Genomic DNA, 15029 nt, shown 5'->3' with positions numbered 1-15029 from the left:
TCACTTAGGATATATAAGGGCCTGGCTGTAAGCTCCAGGTGCGGCTCCCATTTACAGCTCCTGTGAGCACGGTGTCTCCGGACATCTCGGGAGTTCGCCCCTGCACAGGTTAAACTGGCCAATAAAGTAACATCTTAACTCCTGAAAGTCTCCGACGTTTGTTCTCGTACCCGGTGGATGCTACAATCACATGTCACAAAAGCAGTCACCAGGGCCAGTTGTCCCAACAGTCTACATGAAAGCCCCCTTTAGGCTGTGTTTCTTCCCTGAAGTAGCTTCTGTCCTTATTCCCTCTCAGAGGGCCAGGGAAATAGAGAAGAGACCACTGGTTGTTTTCTGTGAAAGCAACCATAGCACCAGGGCAATGGCAGAGCTTCTACTTTCTTCTGGTAACACAGAGAAATTATCTTTAGGTCAAATACATGGTGCTTCCACAATGCTCCGATAGATAGGAAACATGGAATTCAGGTGTATCTAGAAGACCCAACTGGTACTGACCTTATAAGCTCCTGTCAGGCAGTCTATTTCCACCTCGGAACAGGCGGCTCCGTAAACAAAGTATTCGAAAAAGTGGCCTTCGCCTGTTTCCCAGTTCATGTTTGACTCATAACCCCTGGAGAAAAGAGAATTCTTGAGGAATGATGTTATGTGATTATCTCTTAATTGCAGATGTGATCACTAAACAGGCCCATTAGGAGCTGAACTTGATCCGTATGTGCTGTAAGCCAGAGGAGAAGACTTGGACAATGATGTGTCAGCACATAACACACACAATATATGTGTTGAATAAATCAGTCCTTACTTACTTCTTATTAAATCTGTCTTGTTTGATAAAAAGCATCCAATTTCTCCCTACCAATGACTCCTTATGCCTGGAAGTTAACTGTCACACTATGATTATCCATCCAATGGCTTTGGCCTAATATTGGCTCAGGTAATCCTATTGTCATCAGATTGGGGAATTCCACTTGTATTTTACACAGAACACTACTTCAAAGACTCACACTGGCCTGTTTATTTGTCTTTCTGGCTCTAGGATTTAGCCCCCTGTGTGAGGGATCAGGCCAGTAGCTGTCTCTGTACTGCTTTGAGACTACTCCAATCTCCCCCATCAGCTCATCTCTAAGGACACCAAATGAATGTCGCGGTCAGAGAGAAGCATAGGCCAGCAGCTCGCTAGCACATTCCACCCTTTTTCCCTCTGCTCCCCCAGCCTGGAGGTGGCCCTGACAAATGCTTCCGGCGCCTACTCCTGATAGCCAGCCAGTGCCCTGGCACACCGGTGACAGCTGGCAAAGTGCAAAAACCAGGCAAGCCTCTGGATCACCCTGCTCTCTGATGGCTTTCACTCTCCATTAAATAACTAGATAAATTAGCTTCCAAAGGATGTGAGTTCTAGTTGTTCCACATCTTGATAACACATAATTATTGTCAAACTTGTTTTCTTTTGCCATCGAGAAAGTATAAATGGCGTTTATCTTTTTATGGGTTTGATTTGCATTTTCAAACTTTGTTTCTTCACTTAAAGGATACACTGAGGTTTTCACAAAAGGTCAGCCAGTGCTGTGGGTTCCTGCCAGTCCTCTGCACTAACCCCAGAGAACCCTCTAGAACTAACTACTCAGTATGATCTGAATCATCAATTCAGCTGTATTTTATTTGCATGCCTACTTTTCCCAATAAAAGCCTTTCTGGACACGCAGATAAAATAGCAGCTAAATGTTCTTTATATCAGTGGGTCACTCGTAGGCACAAAATCAATTGGTGCCAAAACCGCAAACAGAAGTGAAAATGTCCCTCAAGATGCCCTTGCTATTTTCCATAGCACGTGACCGGAGGCACTGTTTACCTGAAGTATCCAGTAGCTGAGAGACTAATGCTTTCCGCAAAAGCAGCCTGCGCCTGTGAAAGAAGGGCATCATATGACACAATAAGGATGTCTAAAATGAAAATGACTTGAAACTTCAATTTTAACTTTAGTACGTGTTAAATCAAGCTCTCAGCAGTGATGACCAGGCAGAGCCCACATTAATGTATTCCTGTCGGCATTCTCCATCTCCACAGGCACTTGTGGTTCACTGCCTGCAGTAACAGCAATCGTTCAGTGCCTCTCACTGTGGTCGATGAGGCCACCGGTGCTACACTTACAGCCTGGACTAGGCGGGGCAACTCATATTCTGCTTGTAACAACTTTCACTCAGTCATCTGGAGAAACTAAGCCTATTAACGTGGAGCATTTCAGGAAATGGTGGATGGTTGGCTGTTTAGTTTTAACATCATATATCCATAACAGTCATAGGTGAGGGGTAATGTTTTGCTAAATTGTACCATTTAAAGCAAAAGTTCTCCTCATTTGGTAGTACAAACAGTTGACTAATAGGGAAATGGGGGTTAGGTCCAAGTCCTCAAGTCTGAGAAAGAAAATCTGAGAAGTATAATCATTATAGAAGAAAGTGGGCTGGATGGCAGCATTTCATGCCAGGGGAACACTGACCCTTTCGTACCGCATCTGACCTCTGTGAGACGGTGTTTCTCCAACCAGACCTTCTCAGCCTTCCTGGGCCCTGGGCCCAGGCAGCACAGAGCAGGGAGCAGAAATAAATATGCCCCAAAGGACTGAGAGCTCCCTAAATATGAATTATGGAATGAGTCCTAACTCTATGGAACAGAAGAAACCATTCTGAGTAATATTTCCCAAGTGTTATTTCCTCCAGACCAATACTTTCTATGTGACATTCTATAACAGTCATCATGGCACATACTCCTAGCCTTTATTGATTTCCATTCCATATCATCTGGTACTTTAGAGCCTATTGCTCTGAAAACTCTGTTCATTGACTTTAGAATGTGCGTTTTCTCTGCCAACTACAACATAAGCAGATCAAAGGGAGCAGTTGAAGATTTTCATCTCATTCCAACTATTGGTTGAATATATACCCAATGGCTTGCTTTCTTATTTCCAAATAACTGTTTACATGGTTTTCAGTTTTAAGGAAGAAGAAATGGGAAGTGTTTTCTTCCCGTTTTAGGAATAGTGGAACCCAAAGAAAGAGAACAAACAGATTTATAGTTATTATCTAGAAAATATCTAGGTTCCATAGGGAGAAACTTTAATTAATTATTGCTTAAAATAAGAGTTGTGATAGAGTATAATCAATAATATTGAAGTAACTATGGTGTCAGATGGAGACTAGATTTATTGGGGTGCTCACTTCGTAAGCTATATAAATGTCAAATCACTATGTTATTAAAAAAGAGTTTCTACTGTATAATTTCAATTTTAAAAAACTGTAGACCAAGCAACTGATCTCTAGTGACAGAAAGCAGATTTATATATTTGGGGATCGTGGAATGGGTATGGGAGGGAGGGAGAAGTGGGCATGCATTACACAGGAACACTACAAATCTTTTGGGAGTGATGAATATGTTCATTATTTTAACTGTGTTCAAGGCTGCATATGCATATACATATCACAAAACTTTAATTATACACTTTAAATATGTGCAATGTATTTTATGTCAATTATACAGGTTTTTAAAAATTAAAAAAGTAAATATATTAAAACATTTAAAAAAAGAGTTCTGAGGCCCTGGCCGGTTGGCTCAGTGGTAGAGCGTCAGCCTGGCGTGCAGAAGTCCCGGGTTCGATTCCCAGCCAGGGCACACAGGAGAAGCGCCCATCTGCTTCTCCACCCCTCCCCCTCTCCTTCCTCTCTGTCTCTCTCTTCCCCTCCCGCAGCCGAGGCTCCGTTGAAGCGAAGATGGCCGGGCGCTGGGGATGGCTCCTTGGCCTCTGCCCCAGGCGCTTGAGTGGCTCTGGTCACGGCAGAGCGACGCTCCCTGGTGGGCAGAGCGTCGCCCCTGGTGGGCGTGCCGGGTGGATCCCGGTCGGGCCCATGCGGGAGTCTGTCTGACTGTCTCTCCCCGTTTCCAGCTTCAGAAAAATACAGAGTTCTGGACAGACTAACCATCGTTTTCTCTGATAGAGGATTTTCCCAAATGTGAGAGTTCTTCCATCACATCATAACAGAATTTAAACATGCGGAGACTTTCCAAAGGGCCTCTACTTATCACCACGTAACTGCAGTACTTATCTTTCACCCCCCTCCCCGTCTTTCTAACAGAACACAAAGCGATTCTCACCCAGTCCTTCCACGTGCCTCGAGGGTTCTTGCTGATGATGGGTTCAAGGCGCTTTAGGAGAGTTTGACAGGCATCCTAGGGATTATTTTTTAGTTAAAATTATTATCATAATTTTGTGCAAACACCGATATCAAAAACGCATGCTATGTGCCATTGCAAAGGCTTATTTAAGAGACGCAAGAACATGGAAAAAGAAGGAACCAATCCTATAAGAGGTAATGTGACAGACTTCACGGGGAGGGTTGAAGTGCGACTGCCTAGGATGGGCGCCATGCTAAGAGGTAGGATTTGCCAGAAAAACTGTTGGCAAACCACCAGCCAGTATTCGTAAACAGCATTGTCAGATTTATTTTGTGAGAAGGTCACTCCGACCACAGGAAAGCAGAGTGAAAGGCAACGGCACTAGGGCGGAGAGAGAGCCTGCCGCGTGCTGGCAGCAGAGGTGAGTCCGTACAAAGCAGCCGTATTACCGGAACACGGCAGTGGATAGACAGAGGCGGATTTGCCTCGAGTTGAAATGACCTGCCGACCACTGAGCTGTCAGGAGTGATGGAGAAAGAGAGGTGGGTTTCCAGCTCAGGAGAGTGACTGGGTGTTATACTGCCCATTGAGCCTGAGGCTGGGGGAAGGGCAGTGTTCACCGAGATAGAGTGGCAAGGAGATAAGAGCTGGATTAATTCTCAAACCTTCTGAGTGCCACCCACACGTTGGTCCTGAAGGCGTTAATGGTTTGTACACCACTGCAACGATTCTTACCTTGACTGCCATCCCATTGAAATCTGCCACCACAGATCCTCCGGAGACATTTGCATTAGGGATGGTTTCCGTGCTGGTTCCACGCAGGTGGACATTGGACAGCGGCATCCCTAATTCACGACTGGCCACCTGGATTTTAGAAGAGAGCCCCCCCCCCCACCAAATACTTTGGTTGGTCACAGAGCCATGAATGTGCCCACATGGTAGAACATATGTGAAGCCCTGATATGCCCAGTGGGGATTAGTGGGCAGAACCACAAAAAGTTTCTCCTTATAAAAACCCTGTAGCTAGTCTGGACCCCAAGCCCTGAGCACATTTTCTCTTTTATCAGGAAGAGAAAGAAAGGCCCCAGGCCAAGGTAGAAAGAAGTGCTTTATGCCTTTGTCATCATGAAATCAACACATGTGAGGCCTCGCCTACACTGCATTCTGTAGAATTCTAGAAAAGCCAGCCTTATCGGAGAAGAGATGTCTTATCCATATTTCCAGGAAGAGAAGACTTCTGAGAAAGAACAATGGCCTTGTCAAAGCGGCCGCGCACACAGGACCGCAGGAGGGGAGGGTGCCAGGGCCGCGCACCCAGGACCGCAGGAGGGGATGGGGCCAGGGCCGCGCACCCAGGACCGCAGGAGGGGAGGGTGCCAGGGCCCGCACCCAGGACCGCAGGAGGGGATGGGGCCAGGGCCGCGCACCCAGGACCGCAGGAGGGGATGGGGCCAAGGCCGCGCACCCAGGACCGCAGGAGGGGAGGGTGCCGGCGCGCACACAGGACCGCAGGAGGGGAGGGTGCCAGGGCCGCGCACACAGGACCGCAGGAGGGGAGGGTGCCAGGGCCGCGCACCCAGGACCGCAGGAGGGGATGGGGCCAGGGCCGCGCACACAGGACAGCAGGAGGGGAGGGTGCCAGGGCCGGGCACACAGGACCGCAGGAGGGGAGGGTGCCAGGGCCGCGCACCCAGGACCGCAGGAGGGGAGGGTGCCAGGGCCGCTGGCCAGCACCGGGGCTGACGGGCTGCTTTTTTCTTCTTGCTTTCGGTGCTGGGGAGCAAAATCACATTACTAACTTCAGCTGATCCACAAGTCTCCTCTTTCTGCAAGCAGTACAGCTTAATAGAATTTATTCATAGCTGTGATAAGGGCAGGGTCCTATGGAGGCTTTCTGTACTGTTGACTTTCAGAAGATCGTCTACACAAAATGCATAAGCTTAGAAAATAAAGGTCTGGTGGCCCACTAAAGAAAACACTGAAGTCTCACCCCCAAATGGAAACAGATATGACCAGACAATTCTCAAGTGACTAATAACATGAAAGAAAAATATCTATTCAATGTCTCTCTAATCAGAAAAATGCAAATTAAAGCAATAAGAAGGCAGTATCAATCACCTATTGATTTATTTAAAATTTGTAAACAAATCGTAACATACGATGTTGGTGAGTGGTGTCATGAGATGGCTACTTTCTGAAAAACAATTTAGTAATATGTTTCAAATGATTTAAGATACGTTCTGTGACCAGTAATTCCTTTTATGAGAATCTATTCTAAGAAAATATTCATTGATTTGATCACGGGTTTATGTAAAAATATTCACTGAAATGTTCATCAATCGGGGAAAGTTAAATCAATTATATCTACGCCCACATGCAGCCATTACACATCATGCGTGCAAAGAATTCTTAATGGCAGGAAGAAGTGCTCACTCTATGTAAGGATAGGTGAAAAACAAGGATACAAAATTATATAACCAGCATGTTAGCAATTTTTGGAAAAAGAAAATAGTCAAGAAGGGAAAGAACCCCAAATAGCGATTATTACTAAATGATGACATTGTGGAAGATCTCCTAAAAAAAAATAATTATTTGCTTCTTACAAACATTTTATAACCTATATTATTACTAGTATGGTTAGTAATGTAAATAGTTTGGGGAATGGTTAGATGGTTAGTAAAACAGAAACAGTACCTAAAAATCTAAAGTAAATGAGCCAAGAGAAAACCAGTGAGGTTTGGTTAGAAACACCAGATGTGATTTATATTATCAACTGTTTAAAGCCCTTACTATAAAAAGCCAGAGATAGCACAGCACATCACTTTTGTTGTTCAGCAAAGGTTTCAAAAAGACAACCCACTTGTTATTCTATCCACAGAAAGCGGCAAATAACCCCACAACCTTGTTCAGCAAGAAGACAACCCGAGACTCTTCTGCCACATTCTTTTAAAAGGGTCGGTCACAAACCGGCTTGTTTACCCAGTTTCTGCTAACAGCTTACCAGTTTAAGTAGTCAAAGCTAAAGTCTCCTCTTCTTTTTATTTTGGAACAGAGAATGCCCATTCACAGTTTCTTTCTCACATACATATCTATAAGCACACATACAAGTTCATCCGATTATTGGCATTCTTACCTGAATCATTTTAGTGTGGACCCCTTGTCCCATTTCGATTCCACCATGAGTCACCAGCACAGACCCATCCAGATAAATGTGAACCAGGGCAGAAGCCTAAACAAAAAAGATACAGTTTCCATGATCTTTTTGGCTGATATTATCATATGTCTTTTCAGTTAAAAAAAAAAAAAAATCTCCCTGGAAAGGATCCCCTCTCTTCTGTCTCCTGCCAAAATTTACACAGACACTTTTCCTATCGCCCGGGGATCTCTGAGCAAAGCCAGCGCAATGCTGGGGCGTCTCAGGATCTCCCACGAGAGGCCAGACTGCTGCTGGACAGCTTGGAGTCTGGGGCAGCACTGTATTCCTTAAGCTATTATTTCATCATTGAGACTTTCAAGCTTACTGGTACCTTTCAACGATGCCCTGACATGGGTGGAGCAACAATTTAGGTTTGGGACCTTTGGGGGAGGCAGAAGGGGTGTCAGTTTTAACATGCAAAGTTAAATGTAGATAGTTTGGGTAACAGGGAGAAGAATTATTTATGTCAACACACATTCTCACAGTTGTAGGTTGTTATAAAGAAGCAAAAATGAAAATCCAAGTAAGAGGAAACAGAAAGACATTAATTTTTTTTTTCACTGCAAAATGAGCTAAGCCCACTCTAAATTATCTTGGCACAGAATTACAGAGCTTTAGTTGAAGGGGAACTTGGAAGAAATCTTATCTAACTGAACAGCTCCCCACAGGGATCCAGAAGGAACCAAACTGCTGACAGAATCAAAGGCTGCTGAAACCAGAAACATCCAAACTCTTAAGCCAAACACATTTTACAATTAACAACAGTATGCCATCTTGCCAGTCTGCTCATGCTAACCTACTAGGGGGTATGGAGCTATCTCAGGAAACTGCAGAAAACAAGGATGGCTTCTTCACTTTGAGTCTCCAGTGTAAGAGCAATAGTAACAGCATATGGTCTTAAGAAAATGCTTCTGACGCTGCGGTTCAGGAAGGGCCATAAGGCGTAGCTTTGCAGCCGTTCCACTGGGAAGTGCCATGCCCAGATGTGGTCTGGAACTGCCAGGGGTCACTTAAAGCTCTTTCAGTTAATTTTCTTAATACCTAAGTTTCGATCCAGAGTGACATAATTATCTAGGATTTGTAAAGGCAGGGTCTACAGAAAATTCTAGTAGCAAGCTAGTTTCCATTTAATAAAGCTAAGATCTTAATAATTATTACTCACTGAAATTACTTATAAACAGCCCTGGTCATAAGCCCAAATCAATGGACTTTGTATCAATTGCCAGGTACATTCCAAAGGAAGGATTGCATTCCTAGTTCCCCAGAAGGACCTTAATAGCCACCCGTGGGCCATAGTTCACATTTGGAGAATTGCCTCTTTACCACTGTCCAGAGGCCTGCATTACTCCAGCAAATGGCAAGCAGAAGTCTCTAACATTTAAAATAAGACACTTTGACAGTAAAAATGGTTTCTGTTTACCTGGTCACATGTGTGAACTAAGGATGCAATGGGAAGATAGGGACATAAGGGTACCACCCTTTCTTCAAGGACAAAGGCACATACATTCGCAGCCCAAAGGAGAATTTTAGAACCTAAAGAAAGGCATCTAGCCATTATAATCAGCTCAAGGGCCTTGGGAAGATGTAGCGGAGTGTGTTTTACACTCTATTGACACACTACTCTTGGAAACACTGCCTTATGTTCCTGGCCATTTATTCTCAAAACAGTAAAGATAAGGAGTGGCATTCTCTAAGAGAGCCAAGAGCTGGCTGCCCTAAGGTTGTCCATTGGGTGCCAGCTGCGGTGGCTGCTCGGGGCCCGTTCTATGGCACTTCATTGCACTCTCCTAGAATGTGAGCCCCTGAAAGGGAAACCACTGTCCTAAGGCATCCTCTGGAAACAACATAGTATCTCCTACTGAGTAAGTGCTCAATAAAAGTTTGATTAGTGAATGTGCATCAGCATGGACATTCAATCTGTTTCTCAAGCTTATAGACCGTATTTGGTCTCTCTGGCTCAGCTAGCTTTTCAGAAGTTGTGAGTGAAATTCGTAGCTGGCTCATATGACTGAGTGATAATTACAGTGCATTGTGCATTTCCTACAGTGTGTGACCCTGCTGGCAGCGAGCGGCAGTCTGCTTGCGTGTCTAGGGCAGCATTTCTATCAAAGACTGCTGAGTAATTTGTTCCTTGTGCTGCTGCAATCTCCTTGGGCCATTTGAAATGTCAAATTTGGTTCAATTAAGTGGCATCACCGGATAGTTCATTGTTAGCACCACAAAAGATAATTCTACAAAGCTTCATCTACAAAATCGGCACAACTGGAGTCTTAGAACAGATGGTTCCACAATAGAAGCTGGGGACTTAGTCTGTGAAATTTAAGTCTTCATGCAGTGCCTGTTGGTATTGGTGAGAAGTTTGCTTTGGTCCCAAAGATTCCCAAATGTCTCAGCCATTCCAACATTTGAGTTCCTACCCTGCTCCAGGTTCCACACTGAGACATTGGGATTGCAGAAGTCAATCAGATACTGTGTGTCCTTTGGTGTTGACGGTTAGGAATTAAATATAATGTAGGTGAGCTATGTTTGACCCCTCAGCTGTTGGGAGCACAGGGGCTACTTCTGCTCAGGGAGGCAGCGTGGAATGATGGGGCACATGGGATCTGTGTCCCGACAGTCCTGAAGTCAAAGCCTTGTTCCGTCACTCACGAGGCTGAATGTCCTTGGGCAAGAGAGTGAATCTCTATGGTTTATAGAATAGAATCACAACTCCCCAACAGACAGGGATTCAATCAAGTGCAGGAAAAGAAATCACCCAGCCTAAGGCCTTATACGTATTAGGTGCTCTGTTATCATTTCCTGTCCCTCTCCATTTGGTTTGCTTCAGAGTAGACTTTGAGCATATGGCCTATAGGAGGCAGACTGACCGATCTCAAACTCTTTGATATTAAGCAATGACAACCATTAGATAGAGACAGCTGCCATGTCTACCACAGCCTAATGCCCAAAGATTTCCACACAATGATGGAGATTGCTTTCCCTGTGATCTCAGCCAGCCTGTTAAAGGACAGGTAGCCTGGACTGACTGTTCGCTAGCTGCCAGAGAATCAGTTTACCCGAAAACTATGTGCCCAATTTCCCTGCTCACTATCTTTTTTCTAGTGGTACTTCCTCCCTCTTCCATCCTTTTGAATAACTTTGTTTTCGCCTTTATTCCGCAACCAAAGCCTCTTGAGTGTCTCCCTCTATCAAGTATTAGCACTTACATGTTTTTTTATACTGCTTTTATGTGAGTTCAAGGGAATCCTTTCCTTATGTTTCTGATATAACTCAACCTAGTATAGGCACACTGTAGACTCTTAATACTGGATGTATTTGTGAATAGCTGTCTCCCTCATCTGGGTAAAATGGATGTAGATGACTACACATTTCTGCATATTTCCGTCATTACAAACAGGCCAGAGATGAAACACCTGTAGTAAGATCACCACCTGTATTGTTTCATTGCCTCTCTGAGTTAATCTATCTGCAGTCAAAACTGCATGAAAATGATTATATTAAAGCTGAACCAGGATGGGTAAGATGGACAGATGACAATGGGAACGAGGGAAGGATCTTCCCACATGCTTTTCTTGGCCTCCACCGCCTCCTCAGCACCCAGCTCACCCATCAGTGGCCCTCACAGCTCCACCCCATTTATCCCTATTCTGTCATCACTCAACACACTTGCCACACCTTCCTCATGGCTCAGCCAAAAGTGTGAATTCTGCAAAGGAGAGTGACAATCGTTCCGAGGGCTCTGCTATCTAATCCACAAATAGGTGTATATATGTGTACATATACGTAAGCATGTAGATAACAGGGGTCCCACGTCACTGCTGTACAATGAGCTAGAAGAGAGCAGTCCTTCGCCAGCTGTTTGGGATAAAGTTCATTCAAGAATGAAGAAGTGGAAACAGCAAGTGAGATTTAGCAAACAAGCAGGGAGTTTATTTAATCAATTAAAAAATTACACTACATGAATAGCTTTTTCAGTCTTTTCCTTCACATTCTTAATGTCTATGAAGTGAAAGAATTCCTAAAACTGTGTTATTCAATTATTCAAATGATCTAATTTTCTGGGCTTAGTTTACCCACCAAGAAGGGAGAGACAGCAAGTAACTCGTAGCTTCCTGTTTCTGTTTCATGGTCCATAGACACAGAATCATGGAATTGAAAGTGGAGAATTGGCGGTCATTGGTCCCACCTTATTACATTATATTTGAACAATCTGGGGCCCAGAGCGAGTTGACTCAGCTGTTCAATGCTAGGTCCAGGAGTAGAGACTAGGTCTCCCAATTTCCCAGGAAGGTTGCTTGTCAGCAACCCCGGGAATGCAGGCAAAGATGTCCTTGTCTCCTCTGGAGAAAAGCTATTTTGATTGAGCACAACTCTGGTGAAGTATTTAGCGATCAGGTATTGCAAACATACGACTAAGTCACCTTAATGGAAAATTTCCTGAACATCTTTTGAATTGTCTGTTTACAGAACTGACCTGCCCAGCAGCTCGTGAGCCAAAGCCAATAGGGTACTTCATGGGAACCATGGCCAGCCCCTTCTTCTTCCAGTGATTCTCCGAGTTGAATTTTTCCACAGCCGCTTTCCTCAGGGAGTAGGAAGACATGGCCATGCATTCTTTCCAACACTGGATTAGAGTCTTGGCATTAATCTCTTGCTTGTAGTGCGTCTGATCAATTCCCTTGTACAAGTTTACCGTTCGAACCTATAAAAGAGAAGGAGATGAAAAGGGTGGGGGTGAGGACTCTTGGCAGACAGACTCTTCCAACCACTGTCCTCCTAGTCAAAATTTGCTCATCCTGTATAAAGACCCAAACTGAGTTCAGTGTCCACCTTGTTGAAGCATGACATTCTCTTCTACCCAGAGCCTCTATCAAGTATTAGAACTTACATGTTTTTCATGCTGCTCTTCTGTGAGTTCCAGGGGAAGATCCTTTCCTTAAGTTTCTGATATAACTCAACCTAGTGTAGGCACACTGTAGACTCTTAATACTGGATGTGTTTGTGAATAGCTTTGGACAGGTAATTCTGAATTTAATTTCCATGCTACATGATCTACATGATTCGGATTATTCAGATGCTGAGGCAAGATAAGATCACTTACTTCCAAATAGCAAAGTTTGTTTAAATATAATCTATAACTAGGATGAAGAATAAATTAAAAGATTCCACCCCAATATGTTTGAAGCACCGAGTAGAATTCTTCCTGAATTCTCAGAATGGGAGACTAAGACCCACAGCTGAGAACAAGAAGTCAAATACTTCACATTCTCAGTTGGGAAAACTCAGCAATTGAGGCCAGCCATCTCCTCAAGGCTGACTGGGGCCATTATAGACATATAGTCTCCCCACTCTCCTAAAAACATCCCAGATTATTATTAAAAATGACTAAAAATTAGTGAGCTATGCCATTTTGGGTCAGGCAGGTTTTGGGTTTTTTTATTTACTGATTTTTAGAGAGAGAGAAGAGACAGAGACAAAGAGAGAAACATTGATTCACTGTTCCACCTATTTGTGCCATCACTTGATTGCTTCTTGTATGTGCCCTGACCAGGGATTTAACCCGCTATCTTAGCATGTCAGGATGATGCTCTAACCCAGTGGTCCCCAACCTTTTTTGGGCCACGGACTGGTTTAATGTCAGAAAATATTTTCACGGACCGGCCTTTAGGGTGGGGTGAATAAATGTATCACGTGACCGAGACAAGCGTCAAGAGTGTCTTAGATAGATGTAACAGAGGGAATCTGGTCATTTTTTAAAAATAAAACATCGTTCAGACTTAAATATATATAAACCAGAAATAATGTAAGTTATTTATTCTTTCTCTGTGGACCGGTACCAAATGGCCCACGGACTGGTACCGGTCCGTGGCCCGGGGGTTGGAGACCACTGCTCTAACCAACTGATATACCCAGCCAGGGCCAAGGTGGTGCTTTTAAGGGTGACTATTTTTTCCTCCAGCCTCCCCAGGGATGAAGGGAGGTCATTATCTGATTTTCTTCCCTAGTGCTACCAAATGTGACAGAGCACCTGGGAGGGAGAGGCCGTGGTGAGGTGGCCAGGGAGGGAAAAGCAAGGATCCTCCACAAGTTCAAACAGCACAAAGACGATGGTTCCCGCCTATGGTCACAGAGTCTCACAGTGGGGGAAAGAAGTTAGATGAATTGAGGACAGAGGCTTTCTGAGGACTGCTGCAGCATGGGCAGAGGAGTGGGCATCAGGGGAAAGCTGCGTGAGGTGCCAGCTGAGATCAGGTGAGACTGAACGCCCCCTCAGGGGACTGTTGACTTATCGAGAGAACTGGCAGAAATGGAACGTAGAGACAACATACTTGAAAAGTGGCTACATCTACCAAGGAGAGGCAGAGAACTCCCTGGGAGAAGTCACATGAGCAGATGGCATCTGTCTTCCTGGTCCTCCTCTTCTTCCCTGCCCCAACAATGCAGCAGAAGGCACAGGGGAGAAGGGGTAAGAGAGCACACCTAGTCCCCCGACCCTAGCTCCACCCAGGATCCTGGGTGAACAGGTGCAAGGAAGAGAACAGAACTTGTTCATGACGGAGTTGAGACTTACTTCCAGAGCTGAGAGGAGACCACTGTCAGAACTGAAACTTTATGATGCTGCCTGAGATGTTAAAGAAGCAGGGGAAAGAGGTTGTGACAAAGCTTGTCGGTAGCAGTTACGTCCCCAACCATGGAGACTTCTCACTAAACAAATTAAAATGTCATGCTTACTCTTCGATATCTTCTTGTTGCCAGGATTTCTGAGAAGGAGGCTGCATAACACAAGAATCACTGAACTTGGAGACCTGGCTCTGCATTAACTAATGAATCGGGTTACCTGGGGCAAATCATTTAGCCCCTATGTACCTCACATTCCTGATTAAAAGGACCGCCCCAATGGCCCTCCCACCTCTACAATTCGCTATCTTTTGTACATGAGACTATTTTAGTGTTACCTGCTCAGGGGACAATCCACACTTAGCTGCAACCTCCGTGATACAGGATTCGGTGATCAGCCCTGCCTGAGGAAAGCCAAACCCACGCAGAGCCGTGTTGGACGGAAGGTTCGTTCTGCACACACATCCTCGGCAGCGCAGGTTGGGAAACTTGTAAGCATTGTCCATTTTCAGAAGTCCTATGTCTAACACCTGGGGAAATTCAGAGTTGGTGTGATGAGACCCTTATCCTTCTGCACCTGTGTCACCATCCTGAGACCCCAGACCAAAACCAGGTCAGAAATGACCGACCTCCACTCCATTGCACCAAACATGCTAAAATAGACCCAAGTCTCCATTTAAATGCATTTTGATGTAAAATAATATTTAAGAATTAAAATAATTTTTCTTTTGAAATAATTTCTTATTTTCATATTTTAGAGTGAATGTATTCCCCCCCCCCCAGGTTTCAAACATTTTCAAAAGCCTGTGAAGCATTTATATACCCTAACTCAGGAGTCCCCAAACTTTTTACACAAGGGGCCAGTTCACTGTCCCTCAGACCGTTGGAGGGCCGGACTATAAAAAAAACTATGAACAAATCCCTATGCACACTGCACATATCTTATTTTTAAAGTAAAAAAACAAAACGGGAACAAATACAATATTTAAAATAAAGAACAAGTAAATTTAAATCAACAAACTGACCAATATTTCAATGGGAACTATGCTCC

General features: G+C 44.4%; 1 protein-coding gene across 1 annotated transcript in view; it reads right to left on the bottom strand.

Annotated features, from left to right (window-relative positions):
* Nucleotides 1-15029, bottom strand: part of AOX1 (aldehyde oxidase 1) — a 76313-nt gene that overhangs the window by 5976 nt on the left and 55308 nt on the right. The window contains exons 25-31 of the mRNA XM_066346207.1: nt 14317-14508; nt 11835-12062; nt 7298-7393; nt 4900-5028; nt 4144-4218; nt 1850-1902; nt 499-613 (exon numbers count right to left, since the gene is read on the bottom strand). Coding sequence (XP_066202304.1) covers nt 499-613; nt 1850-1902; nt 4144-4218; nt 4900-5028; nt 7298-7393; nt 11835-12062; nt 14317-14508 — 888 coding nt within the window. The remainder of the gene's footprint in view (nt 1-498; nt 614-1849; nt 1903-4143; nt 4219-4899; nt 5029-7297; nt 7394-11834; nt 12063-14316; nt 14509-15029) is intronic.

This window comes from Saccopteryx leptura, chromosome 7 (genome assembly GCF_036850995.1).
Source record: "Saccopteryx leptura isolate mSacLep1 chromosome 7, mSacLep1_pri_phased_curated, whole genome shotgun sequence".
Lineage (NCBI taxonomy): Eukaryota > Metazoa > Chordata > Mammalia > Chiroptera > Emballonuridae > Saccopteryx > Saccopteryx leptura.
This window is presented reverse-complemented; position numbering and strand designations above follow the sequence as displayed.